The sequence below is a fragment of the Gambusia affinis genome, linkage group LG15, assembly GCF_019740435.1.
Source record: "Gambusia affinis linkage group LG15, SWU_Gaff_1.0, whole genome shotgun sequence".
NCBI classification, from domain to species: Eukaryota; Metazoa; Chordata; class Actinopteri; order Cyprinodontiformes; family Poeciliidae; genus Gambusia; species Gambusia affinis.
This window is the reverse complement of record NC_057882.1, coordinates 8221060-8233677: the sequence shown is the minus strand read 5'-3', so window position 1 is coordinate 8233677 and position 12618 is coordinate 8221060. Positions and strand designations below refer to the sequence as shown.

General features: G+C 44.9%; 1 protein-coding gene across 7 annotated transcripts in view; it reads left to right on the top strand.

Annotated features, from left to right (window-relative positions):
* The window catches only part of arhgap32b (Rho GTPase activating protein 32b), a 91705-nt gene extending 80775 nt beyond the window's left edge, over positions 1 to 10930 (top strand). For all 7 annotated transcript variants that reach the window (XM_044141038.1, XM_044141041.1, XM_044141040.1 and 4 more), the window contains 10 exons: positions 513 to 657; positions 1153 to 1235; positions 1534 to 1641; positions 2437 to 2582; positions 2668 to 2869; positions 3696 to 3841; positions 3926 to 4000; positions 4506 to 5324; positions 6152 to 6801; positions 7366 to 10930. In XM_044141038.1, coding sequence (XP_043996973.1) covers positions 513 to 657; positions 1153 to 1235; positions 1534 to 1641; positions 2437 to 2582; positions 2668 to 2869; positions 3696 to 3841; positions 3926 to 4000; positions 4506 to 5324; positions 6152 to 6801; positions 7366 to 9534 — 4543 coding nt within the window. In that variant the 3' untranslated portion in view covers positions 9535 to 10930. The remainder of the gene's footprint in view (positions 1 to 512; positions 658 to 1152; positions 1236 to 1533; positions 1642 to 2436; positions 2583 to 2667; positions 2870 to 3695; positions 3842 to 3925; positions 4001 to 4505; positions 5325 to 6151; positions 6802 to 7365) is intronic.
* Positions 10931 to 12618: the final 1688 nt, after the last annotated feature.

Sequence of the window (12618 nt, the reverse complement as noted above, 5' to 3'; positions counted from 1 at the left end):
GAAAAACCCATAATAAACGTCCATGCACAGGACTGTTTCATTGCTTTTTAGGGATGTAGAGCTTCCTAAATCACAGTATGGTTCTTAACCCAGAAACTCAGTTTTAAAGCTAACTAATAAAAATATCAAACATGTACAAACTGCTTTAAGAAGCTGCACCCAACAGATCTAAGTAGATAATTAAGCAGAGCTAATTTAGATAAAGAATGAACTGCACTAATAAAAGTTTTTTGTTTTTTTTATCACATTCTTGGATTGGAAGACAAACTTTGTATCGTGTCGTTTCAGAAGCTGTAGAACAACTAGATACATTTCTTTGCTCTCAAACATCCAGAATATTTTTGAAATTTAAATTTGGAAAAGCTTGACATTCTGAAATGGAAAGTGTGTTGCAGTTTGTTTGTTTTTTTTCTTCCACAGATCCTCCCAGAGTCATAAATGATTCACAGTTGCATTTTTCTGTAGTATTAGCGCGTTGACTGTTGCTTTGTTCTTTCTGTCTTCTTCATCAGGCATGAGTTTGACTCGGAGCAGATACCTGACCTGACCAAAGATGTTTACATCCAGGACATCCACTGCGTCGGCTCGCTGTGCAAGCTGTACTTCAGAGAGCTGCCCAACCCGCTGCTCACCTACCAGCTCTACGAGAAATTCTCCGTAAGCAAAATCCCCTGCGTAGATCACTTCTCCTTTTGTGTGCTTGGAAAGTTATCGCTTGTTGAAAGGTTTTCTCCCTCCAGGGTGTAACAGGACTGTCTTTGGCGCTTCCTCTTGTCAGACTAGCTGTAACTGTTCTTGCTGTACAATTGTTTGTAATTTTTAATTTTTTAAAAAAAGTGAAATTCTTCAAAAGTGATGACAATATAAGTCACAGAAACCCCCCAAATATTAGCATTTTACCTGACACGCCCTGTCGTTAGACATGCTGCCAGCCACACTTTGTGACTTGGAATAAAAACCTCCTCCAAGCACAACAGAGCCATTCCTGAGGCCGAGGTAAATGTTTTCTGGTTGCCATGGCTGCACAGGGGAAAATGGGGGCTTCACTGGTTGCTAACTCCACTCAGGGGTTTTAATACCAGCAAAGAGTAACAATGTGTTCAATATTGTCCCCTCCTGCCATTCGTCTCTGGCCTTGGTTTCATTGTGAAGGAGGCTGTATCAGCAGCAACGGACGAAGAGCGACTCATCAAGATTCATGATGTCATTCAGCAGCTTCCTCCACCTCATTACAGGTCAGTGTGGTAGCACACTGCCATCTGCTGGCAGTTTAAGAAATCTTGGTTAAAGCTACATTGGACTTGTTCATGTTTGCTGATGTTAAAACTTAAAACACTAACAGGGAATAACTTAGCCCAGTACAGTTGATCCCTCCTGTTCTTTGTGTGACACAAATGGAAGTTACTCAACATACTCCAAAGGACTTATTAGTCCCTAAATCTAGTAGGTGCAGTGGTTAAGAAATGACTCTGCAAGGATCATTAGTTTTAACATTACCAGCTGAATGTCTGGCCATTATTATTGGATTTCCAGGACCCTGGAGTTCCTCATGAGACACCTGTCCCACCTGGCAGCATTCAGCTACATCACCAACATGCACACAAAGAACCTGGCCATTGTCTGGGCGCCCAACCTGCTACGGTAAGGGTCTTCATGTTCAATACCTTCCTCAGGGTTTTTAATGTTGTGCTAAATATGTGACAGTCTAAAGTTTTTTTCAGTCATCCTTCAGTTTTCAAGTCACCAAATTGTTTCTTTTTGAGGATAATATTTAGCAACAGTGTTCATTCAGGAATCTGTTGGCTGCACATTCTGTAAAATAGAGGGGATGTGTACTATAAATATAACCATCAACAGATGGTTATATTTCCCATTGTGATACATGTAGACAGACAGTAGCAATTGTACCACTAAACTGAGCTATTTTGTGTTGCAGATCTTTAATTAAGTGTTGCAGCATCAACAACACAATCTCTTTTGATTCTCAACCCCGTAACATATTTGCCGAGTCGGCCAGGTGTTTCAACTAACAGTAATCAATCCAAACGAGTCTCTAACAACATTACATCGGGTTTAATTAGTTGAAGCGCAGTTTAAAACATTTAATCATTTTAATACAGAATACAGTAATTATTTATTGATCTGTGGACAGTGAAAAAAATGTTTTTTTTTTCTGTTTGTGTAAGAGGTCATAGTAAAAATCTGTTTCTTTTGGCTCATTAAATGTGCAGGATAAATATTGATTGGATTGTGTTTTATACTGTGTGGTGATCATTTTTAAAAGTGGTACCCAGCCCTAACAGTGGACATACATCTGTACATTCTTCACATTTCATTTATTGTTACTTTATGGTGCATTATTGTCCTTTAAAAGGAAATGCTCAGGGTTCTTTTACTTTACTTTACTAAAACAAGCCTGTTCTGTACTTGATTCAGGTCAAAGCAGATTGAATCTGCCTGCTTCAGCGGCACAGCAGCCTTCATGGAAGTCCGAATTCAGTCTGTAGTAGTGGAGTTCATCCTCAACCACGTTGATGTGCTCTTCAGCACCAAACTCAGCTCCCTGATCAGAGAGGGCACAGGTACACACAAACATCTCACTGCTGCATGTACTGCAGGCTCCATGTCTACATTACTGCCATTCATTTCCTGCAACTGCATCACCAGGACACAACTCTCTATCTCGACCTAAATCCCTGCTGGTTTCATCACCTTCCACCAAACTCCTGAGCTTGGAGGAGGCCCAGGCCAGGACTCAGGCTCAGATCAACTCTCCTGTGACTGAAGACAGCAAGTACATCGAGGTGGGCGAGGGTCCAGCCGCCCTGCAGGGGAAGTTCCACACGGTCATCGAGTTTCCCACGGAGAGGTTTGTCATGTCAGTGCTTCATGAAACAGTCATAATTTGAAATGAAGTGGTTAAAAACCTGTACTCTGTCTCCCTCTGCTGGAAGCTTTTTGAGTGTGTAACTCCTACATTTCCATCTGTATAATCAGATTTTTTAGTTTTTTACCTTTATGTAAAACTGACTTTTTTGAGCTTTAGATCATGTTATAATGTTAATTTCTAATCAAAAACACACCTGGAGTGTTTTCTTGATTCTTTCATGCCTGTTTGAGAAATCCTTTAATCGTTAACGGCAACCATTAGGCTGTGCAGAACACCTGGGTGGACCGAGCGCCGCTTTCGAGTCGCAGCTCCTTCTCAGAGCTGTAATTTCCAAGCTTCTAAGCTTTCGCCTTAAGAGCCCTGCTCCCCTGCTAATTCCCCATCCAGCTCCTTCCGACTAGCCAAAAGCAATTAGCAAATACCTGGGGGAACTGCTCATCTGCTGAGCTCATTATACAAACTACCGTACTTCTCAGTGAAACACTGGTAAAAATGTTGTTCCTGGATTAATACATTAAGTCATTAATGTAATAACTTCCTGAAAGCAGCGTTTCAGAAAGAGCAAGAGTTGTTAATAGGCCTAATTTCAAGGCGCTAAATTACCAAGTCAAATCTCTTTTAAGTCATATTTGATATAAAAAGCATTTTTATAACTACGGAAGGTAACATATTCACTTAATTGTGCTATAAAATGGCACTATGTGCGTGGGAAAAGCATAATCCTTCCCCTTTTAAATCATAACTCGGAATGGATTCTTTAAAACTCTGTATGCAATATTTCGTAATGTTTGGTAATGCTCTACAGGAAAAGACCACCTATCAAATCCAAAAAGTCTCCTGTGGGAAGCTGGCGCTCTTTCTTCAACCTCGGAAAATCGTCTTCTCTGTCCAAGCGTAAGCTGCAACGCAATCCCAGTGAACCCAGTGAGTTGAAAGCGATGGCTCTCCCCGGTGAGTCTGTAGCGCTTTAACTAAACAGCTGCTGTCTGTAGAAACCCAGAACTGTGCATTTAGAAACACTGTGTGACGTTTCAGGAGGCCGAGGCGACACGGCCACATTAAGGTCGGCTAAAAGCGAGGAGTCACTGAGTTCACTGCACAATGTTGAAGGTAATAATTTATGGCCCTCTGGGGCATTTTGACTCAAAATCCTTGTGCTTGCCTAGAGATGCAGAATAAAATTGATTTCATACAGAATTACAATTCCTCATTGTGGGAATTTTGATTCAGAGCGCTCAAAAATCAGTTTTAGTCTGCATCATTTTTATATTTTGAATAATACTTTGATATATTTTTTGATTAAGAAACTCAAAGACAGGGAGCTAAACTAACACGATGCTGGTTATTTAAGTTACAGAATTTTGTGCACAAAGGTATTTTAGTTTAAATATGAATCGATGAAATTTTATACAGTATGGAACCTTAAAGAATTGTTTTAAATTAATTTCCTTTTTGTCCTTGTCGGTTCATAATTTATGCAGGATTTCTAAATCATTCGAATCAAAAAATTGTTTCTGAATCAAATTATGACCCTAAAAATCGGAGTCAAATCACGAGACACTGAACGACTGGCATCTCTACTGTTATCTTGCTGTAACTTCTTGTCCTCCTCCAGGGGAGTCGAAGGTTTACCGTCCTCGCCGTCCTCGCTCCAGCAGCGACGCTCTATCGGCCTCCTTCAACGGAGAACTGCTGGACAGCCGACAGCAATGCAACTCCTACGATAACCTCGACGCCACGGAGGACAGCGACGGAGACGACGGGCCCATCAGTGTCCCCGCCCTGATCTCGCCGCCCCGCTCGGCGGGCGAAGATGTGGACCTGAGCCCACCAGACATCGGCATGGCCTCGTTAGACTTCGACCCCATGTCTTTTCAGTGCAGCGTGCCAGACACCACCTTTGCCTTCCCCTTGGGTGACTCCTCAACTGGCGCCGAAGGCCCCACGTTAAAGAGAAGCCCCAAGAGCAACGGCTCCGACCTCATCACCGCCTCCTTCCCAGGCAGCGTGACCTCCCCGCTGTTGTCAGCAGACTGCAGCGTGGCTGCTGCAGAGAAGGCAGAAAGCAAGAAGCTGACCACGTCTTACTCCTACACTGATAAGCCCATGCAGGCTGTATCACCTATTAAATGTGGGAAAGCCACCAGTTTGACTCCGTTTGCTACTTTAGAGCTTTTCTCCCCAGAGGTTCCTGACAGAAACGGAGCTGGACAGCCCATCTCTAAGCAACCTTTATCTCCTCCTCCAATGCCCAAAGAGTCTCCTCCTCTGATGGGCAGCGTGCTGCTTAGAGGGGCCGAGCCATCACTCACTGAAGCTTTCCAGAAGGAGCTGCACTGTAAGCTGGCGACCTTTGACACGTTGGACAGTAAGGACCTTGTAGGAGAGGAAGCAGTGGAGCAGGAACCGGTAGCCACCAGCCAGGAGCATCAAGGTAAGAAGAAGAAAAAGAATCTCTGTAGTCTGATGCGTGCTTCTGTTTTTACCGCTTCATGAAATGTTCAGACCGAACGCAATTTGAACGTCAGGGGCGTCTGTTTACATGCAACTTCTATCTGGATGCTTGTCTAAGGTGCGTCGAGAAGTCTCATCTGGCGCTGCACGTTTTGAGTGTTCGACATCCATCCAATGCTGGAGTTACAAAATCTGAACTTTTGCAGTTGGATGCAGTAAGTGGCCAATAGTGGCCAGCAGTTAGTGTCCTGCCAGGAGATGTAGGCAATAATGCGGGTCAGGATGTCGTCAAACTGGGCTTGGGTGAGACAAAAATAGTGCTGAAAGCGAGCAACGTGTAGCTAGGTCATGAAATTCACAACAACTCTGAATTATCTGGTGAAATGGAACATGGCACAGAGGCGGCCGACGACAACATTCTCCTGCTTTCTCTAAATTATGCCTAGACTTTCTGAATATATCATCCACCATTGTACAGAGAGACCGGGAGAGGGAAAAAAGGCAAAAGTTAAAAGTCTAGAGCCCCTCTCCAGCTTTGGTACTAGAGCCATTTTGAGGCTCCAGATCAAGCAAACAACTTGAGGTGTTGGGCGCGTTTTTGACACGCAAAATACGTTCAGTCTGAACACAGTATTAGTGTTTTTTAGTGGTTTAACCTGAATCTCTTGCTACCTTACCAAAGCCCCATGCTCAACATCCCCCTCCTCCGTGTCTTGAACCTTCCTCCCTGCTGTCACCGTAACACTCTGTTCTCTTGCTTCTTGATGATTCAGCTGCACATCCCTTCTGTTCTTGTCTTCCTGGTAGGAGTCTCCACTCCAGACTCTTCAAAGGACCTCCCCCCTCGTTCCCTCAACTCCACTGCCCTCCCTCCCCCTCCACCCCCAAAAAACGCTGCCCGCATGTTGGCCCTAGCTCTGGCCGAATCAGCCCAGCAGGTCTCCGTTCAGTCTCAGCCCCAGTCCTCTGGGCCCCCCACGCTGGTGTCCTCTGTCCAACCGCAGGTCTCACACGTTCCAGAATCGTCCCATTTACCAGCTCCACCAACCCACACTGGATCTGAGGAAGCAGAGGGAGCAATACGTTCTCCACCACCAAGCGTTACTTCTGCTACTGTTATCACCAGCTCACATGATCGAACCCCTTCCAGCCCACCAACCAGCGCGCCGCCATCACAGTTCACCAGCACCACCACTAAGCCATCAGACAGTTCTGCTTCAGCCCAGTCCAGAACTCAGCCAGAGACTGAATCCACCCCGCCAAGCACTCCGCATTATCAATGTGCCCAAGTTCCCACTTCAACCAGCCTGACCTCTCCAACCAGGAAGAGTCCTGAAAGACAGCAGCAGGTCACAAGACAGGCCCCTGCTCACAGCAGCTCATCTGGTCCTGCTGCAGCCACGACCCCAAGAGGCAGCAGCAAAGATGAAAAAGTTCTACAGCAATCTGGTTCTGAGGTAAGTGTTAGTTCCCCATGGAGATCAGAGCTCTATCACTCTGTCTTGATCCCAAACTACAACATATATGATAAACTTTGTTGCATAATAGAGACTTGCTGACCATAAAGATGTTTAAGCTAAATTTGATGTCAGATTGCCTAAACAATTACAGCTGTAGAAAAATGTGCTCATCAGCTCTGCTAATGGTTGAAGTTCAGTCAAATTAGATACAGAACATCTGTGACCAGGGGTTTAGGTGCCATAATCTCAATTAAATTTACTAACATCTGGATATATGACTTAATCTATTTTGTTGTACATCTGGCTGCATGTTTAGAATCATTATCATGCTGGAAAGTTGATCTTTGTCCCAGTTCATTTGCAGACTCTAACAGGTTTTTCTCCAGGATTGCCCTCTAGTTAGCTTATGCTGCTATTACAAAGTGTGGTGACTGTGTGTATGAATACTTTTTCAAGGCACTGCAACTCAGGACAGTACAGTATATAGATCTGGTTTGTTTGACTTTTCCCAACTGGAACAAATCCTAACTTCTCTTTATTTTCTGTTGTTTGAATCGTCAGATGAAAGCTGAGGATTGTCCGTCAGCTAAAATCCTTCCCAAACCATCAGAGCAACCTCCTCCAACAGCACAGAAACCCATTAGGCAGCCAGTCTCGCTTCCTCAGAACCAGCCTCAGACTCTGCTGCACAACCAAGTTCACACACAGCCTCGTCTTCCACCGCAGCCTCACTCTGCTTCCCAGACCCACACCCATCCCCAGGCCCACCCGTCTAAAGCCAGTGCCAGAATAGCACCCACCTCAGCGGAGCCTGTTGAGAAGCCGTGGGAAGCCATTAAACCCGTGCAGCCGTGTAAAGAACCACCCAAACACAATGACTCTTATGGACCCACTCCTCCTGTTCCCCCAGTTCGCACCTTGGAGAGCAAACTTGCCACAGCAGCACTTAGTCAGGGTGAAGCTTCCTACGAGATGTTCAGGGAAGGCCCTTCGGCTGGCCACCTGACAGAGGGTCTTTCCCATCATCCTCTGTCTCCACGTAAACCCTCCTCTCACCAGCCAGCCTACATTTACCATGTCAAAGGAGAGCCCATCCTTATTGAAGCCCCAGGAGCGGCATACTACCACCAGAGGGCTGTTCCTCATCATTACCGCCCGGACAGTGTCACCCCGCACTCCTACGTGTCCAAGTCTGAGCCTCAGATAACCTACAGTGCCCGAGCAGACAATAGGTACAGCACCTTGGGTCCCAGGTCCTACCACCACTCCATAAAGCTTAGAGGAACCCCCCGGGGTGTGCATGTCTCCCCTGGGCCGGATCACCAGGGCTACAGCCATGACAGAACCCATGGCTATCCCACCATCCGCAGAGTCCACTCCTTCCACGTCCCGCCCACCATTCGCTCTGTCCCCATCCAGAGGACAGAAGTTCCGCCGGAAGACGACATGTTCTTCCATCACCGGCCCGTTTATCAGTGCCAGGCGTACCAGCAGCCTCCGCAGCAGTCATCCCAGACCGACTACCACGTCACCCAGCTGCAGCCGTACTTTGAGAACGGCCGGGTGCAGTACCGCTACAGCCCATACTCTGGCTCTGTCCCGTTGGAGTCACCTTTCTATGACATAGATCCTTACGGCACAATCCGAGTTAGGCACTTTCACTCCTACGGAGGTCGGGATGCCGGAGCTGCTGGAGGCCGGCCTGGTGGGAAGGCGGCTGGTTACCACTATGTCTCCCGCTACGGACTGGCCCCTGGCAAAGAGCATGGCTTTGTCAGCAGAGACATGCCTCCTGGTCACGGGAGCAAGGACGCTGCCGTGTTCCTGCCATGGGACCCGGAGGAGGCAGAGAAGCTTCGCATGCACTCGATCCGCAGGGAGAGCAGGGCCAGGATGAAGCTGAGAGGCCCTGTCCTCTCGCAGTACGACAACGTTGGCCTCTTTACACCAGCAGATATATCTGGGTATGAAACCTTGCACCTGCGGAGTAAGTCTGACCCTGGTAAAGCCATGCTGCTTCCAGTGGAGAGCAAAGATGGACGCTACCTTCCCAGACACATGGTGTCCGACCCTGATGGGCTCGTCTACATGGAGACAGACAAGCATGTCCACGGCAGCGTAGTGGGAGACAAGTCAGACGTTTCTAAGCAAGGCGTTTCCAAGAAATGCCAGCCATCTCACTCTCTTCCCGCGTCTCACCAGTCAGACAGCAACCGGCACGAGCTCAAATATGAGAGCGGAGAAGACAAGCTGGGTGGCGACAGTGGCAGGTTCAAACACCGGCAGGAGCATCCCACCAAGAAGCCCTTCCAGCCACGGTATGAGTGTCCTGATTCTGACCACCACCACCATGACAAGCTGAAGTCATCCGGTGGTTACCACGGTACTGACGAGCCTCCGCCCCGGGACCAACTGGCACGTTGCAAACCGGAGAGTTCCCACAGCGTCCGAGAAGAGCAGCACCTCAACCAGAGCAAAGCAGACCTGGACAGGGACTACAGCTACCAGAAACACAGCAACAAACCCACCCAGTCCCACTACGACAACCTGGATGATTACCACCCGGTACCTCAGCCTCAGGCCCCGGTCCAAAAACACACAGGCTCCGGCTCCAGCTCATTCCCTGCCAACCCCAGCAGCAGGGCTTACTCCACGGCTCTGGGCCAGGGAGCCTTCATCCAGACTGAGCTGGGCCTGCAGAGGCCCGAGACAGAACTCCATACCGAATAAAGCGTTTGGGTGGGAAGAGAAAGAAACTGTTGAGGTATGGGTGAGCAGACTCTGCAGGACAGTGGACTGCTAGAACCCTCATATTTTTGCTTTTTCTGTATTTTTTATGAATTGTAAAGAATATTGCAAGGCTTTTTACTGAGTCCTGAATGTACCTGAAATTATTGTCCATGAGGTCACAGTACTGTGACTGACTGAGACTGTAGCCAATTATAAATGTATATAAGAAAGACGTAAGGTACTTTTAGCAGGAACCCCAAAAATGTAAAATATATACTATATATATAGATATATAAATATATGTTCTACAAATGAAATCACTAGTAAAAAGGGATTTTTAGTTGACTTTTCTTAGGTGTGGAGCTGGACATGAGAATTAACTGGAAGTAAGATTTGCATTTTGGTAATTCATGATCAGTTGTGTGTAGATTTCTTGTTGCGTTCTGTCTGGATGTTACAGCACAACATAAAAAGGACCCCCCACTCCCGGTACCAACACAAGAAGACGGTTCTGTGTGTCCATGTTGGCTTTGATGAGTGGAAGATGTGACATGGAGCTACTTGGGTTGTCGCAGTGGTTATCAATGTCTTACTCTTTCTGTTACTGTGCCATTTTTTAAGGTAACGTTACTCTAAACTGTTTTCAGTGGATTTTTATTTTTTTTTTAATCTTTCAGTACTTGTGTGTTTTCTGTTGGAAGAGGGACCAAAGACTTGGCACAGTTGTTGCACATATGAGGTGAAGATGGGAAAGTGGATGAAAATTGTAGCTTCTGAAGTTTAAAATGGTGTTTGTTTGTTTTTATTTGTTGTACTGGACTAATTGATTAAAGCTGAAACAATGTCTTCTCATACAACATGATGAAAATGTTGCTGCTGCTTTGTGGGAAAACCAACTTGTTAATGAGCCTTAAAATTTTGTTCCTGGAGAATCGTACATTGTTTACCGATACTGTTAACGACAGAAATGATGTTCACCACTTTAAAGCAGGTTTAGTTTTAAGATATTTTAGTTGGTTTGGGGTTTTAAATACTAAGGGAATGTTTTTCTTTCTACTTTTCTTTCCTTCAGATAGTGTGTGTGGGTCCATGGTTTTCAGGCTAGAGATAGATGTGTAGTACATCCATCCATTAGTATAATACAAGGCCCTCTGGGTCAACATAATGGATGGCATACAGTATAAACTCAATACGTTTAAATCCAGGTGTACTCTGTAACAGTTCAACTTCTATATTGCTTGCAGGTTTCGCCCCTCTTGCCTTATCTAAAGCCTCTACCTTCTCAGATGGGCTGTTACAATAAGGCACTGTGTACTTGAATGTGAAAAAACTCATTTCAAACTGGAGGAGTCTAAAGTCGGACATAAAATAAATAAAGGTGTTCAGGAATTGCTCAGCTTGATGGTTTTTTTTTTTATTATGATGTTCGTGAATTGTGTACTGCCATTCATTCAGAAGGAGAGTCCTAGCAAAAGGACAAAAACCTTCATCAATGGTTCTGTTGTTTTCTACTGTCTCCAGTTGGGTTGGGGAACTATTGGGTCCTGGTACCTAATGCACACCCCTCTCTACTAACATACTCCAGCTCATTCTTGGAGATACCAAGATGTTTCCAGACCAGATCAAATATGTACAGGTACATCTGAAAGAATTTATATTAAATTCAAATAGTACTTCTTAGACATCATAAAAATATCATATTATCTAGAATCATCACAAATAGAGCAATATATTCTAAGCATTTCTTGTAATTTTACTGATTTATGGCCTGCAGAACCGTCCATCCATCCATTTCCTTACACCCTTATCCCATTGGGGTCAGGATTGGTGCCAGTGCCCATCTCCAGAGGTCAACGGGCTAGAGGCAGGGTACACCCTGGACAGGTTACCAGTTTATCGCAAGGGTTGCAGATAAACAAAATTCAGTACCTCAGAAAAATAGAATACAAATGGAAACTCATCGTATCACACCCTAATTAACTCAAAACACCTGCGAAGGTATCCTGAACCGTTAAACGGTGAGTCAACTACAATCATGAGGAAGACTTCTGACTGGACAGGTGTCCAGGAAACGAGTATGGACACCCTTCACAAGGACGGGAAGCCATAAAAAGTCTCTCCTGCAGAAGCTGGTTTTTCACAGAGTTCTGCATCCAAGCATATAGACATAAAATTGAGTGGAAGACAGAAGTGTGATGGAAAAATGCATCAGCAACAGGGAGAACTGCAGCCTTGAGAGGATTGTCAATCAGTCAGTCAAATTCCAGAAGAGTCACCACACGCACAACAATATGGGCTACACGTAATATTCTCCGTGTCAAACCATTCCTGAACCAGACAGTATCCAAAGCATCTACCTTAGGCTAAAGAGAAAAGGAACTTTTGTACAATAATCCAGAGTCCAAAGTAAACTGCTTTTCTTTTGGAAATCATTTTCCCACAATCTGGGGGAGCCACAGAATTTATTTAGGATCCTTTTAAACAATATTGTTTTTAATCATATCACTTAGTTAGTTTTGTGGATTAAAACTCTTGAGAAGTGCGTTGGAAATCTTAAATCTGAAAAGGGTTTTAAAAGTAAAATGAAAATCAGAATTAATCGCTTTAAAAACAACTGTGATTTTGTAAACACCCTCCAGGATTAAGCCTGGATTTTAGCCTGCTCCTGACCCAGGAGGTCATTTCAATTAGCAGGAATCGTTCCATGATCTCTTAATTTAAGCTTGTTCACGGGTGAAATGAAAAGCCATCATCAGTAGAGCCACAGTGTAAAATAAAAGTTACAAGGCCACTGCAGAGCAGCCAGAAGTTCTCCCTCAAACTTCTGTGAAAACATGTCCGCTGCAAACAAAGAGAAATGCTGCTTGAAAACAAACGGCTGCCTGACTAAACACAAACTTTGAATTCATGTCTGCGTAGATGAAATGGCAATCTGCATTTACAATTATGACGGACCCTAGAACACAGTGGTGGACTGCATAAAATACTTTCCATTGTTTATTGCACAATGTATCAAGCTCATTTTAAACATAAACTATAATTCAAAACCACTACTAAAATCCATTTATGATATATTAATCCTTA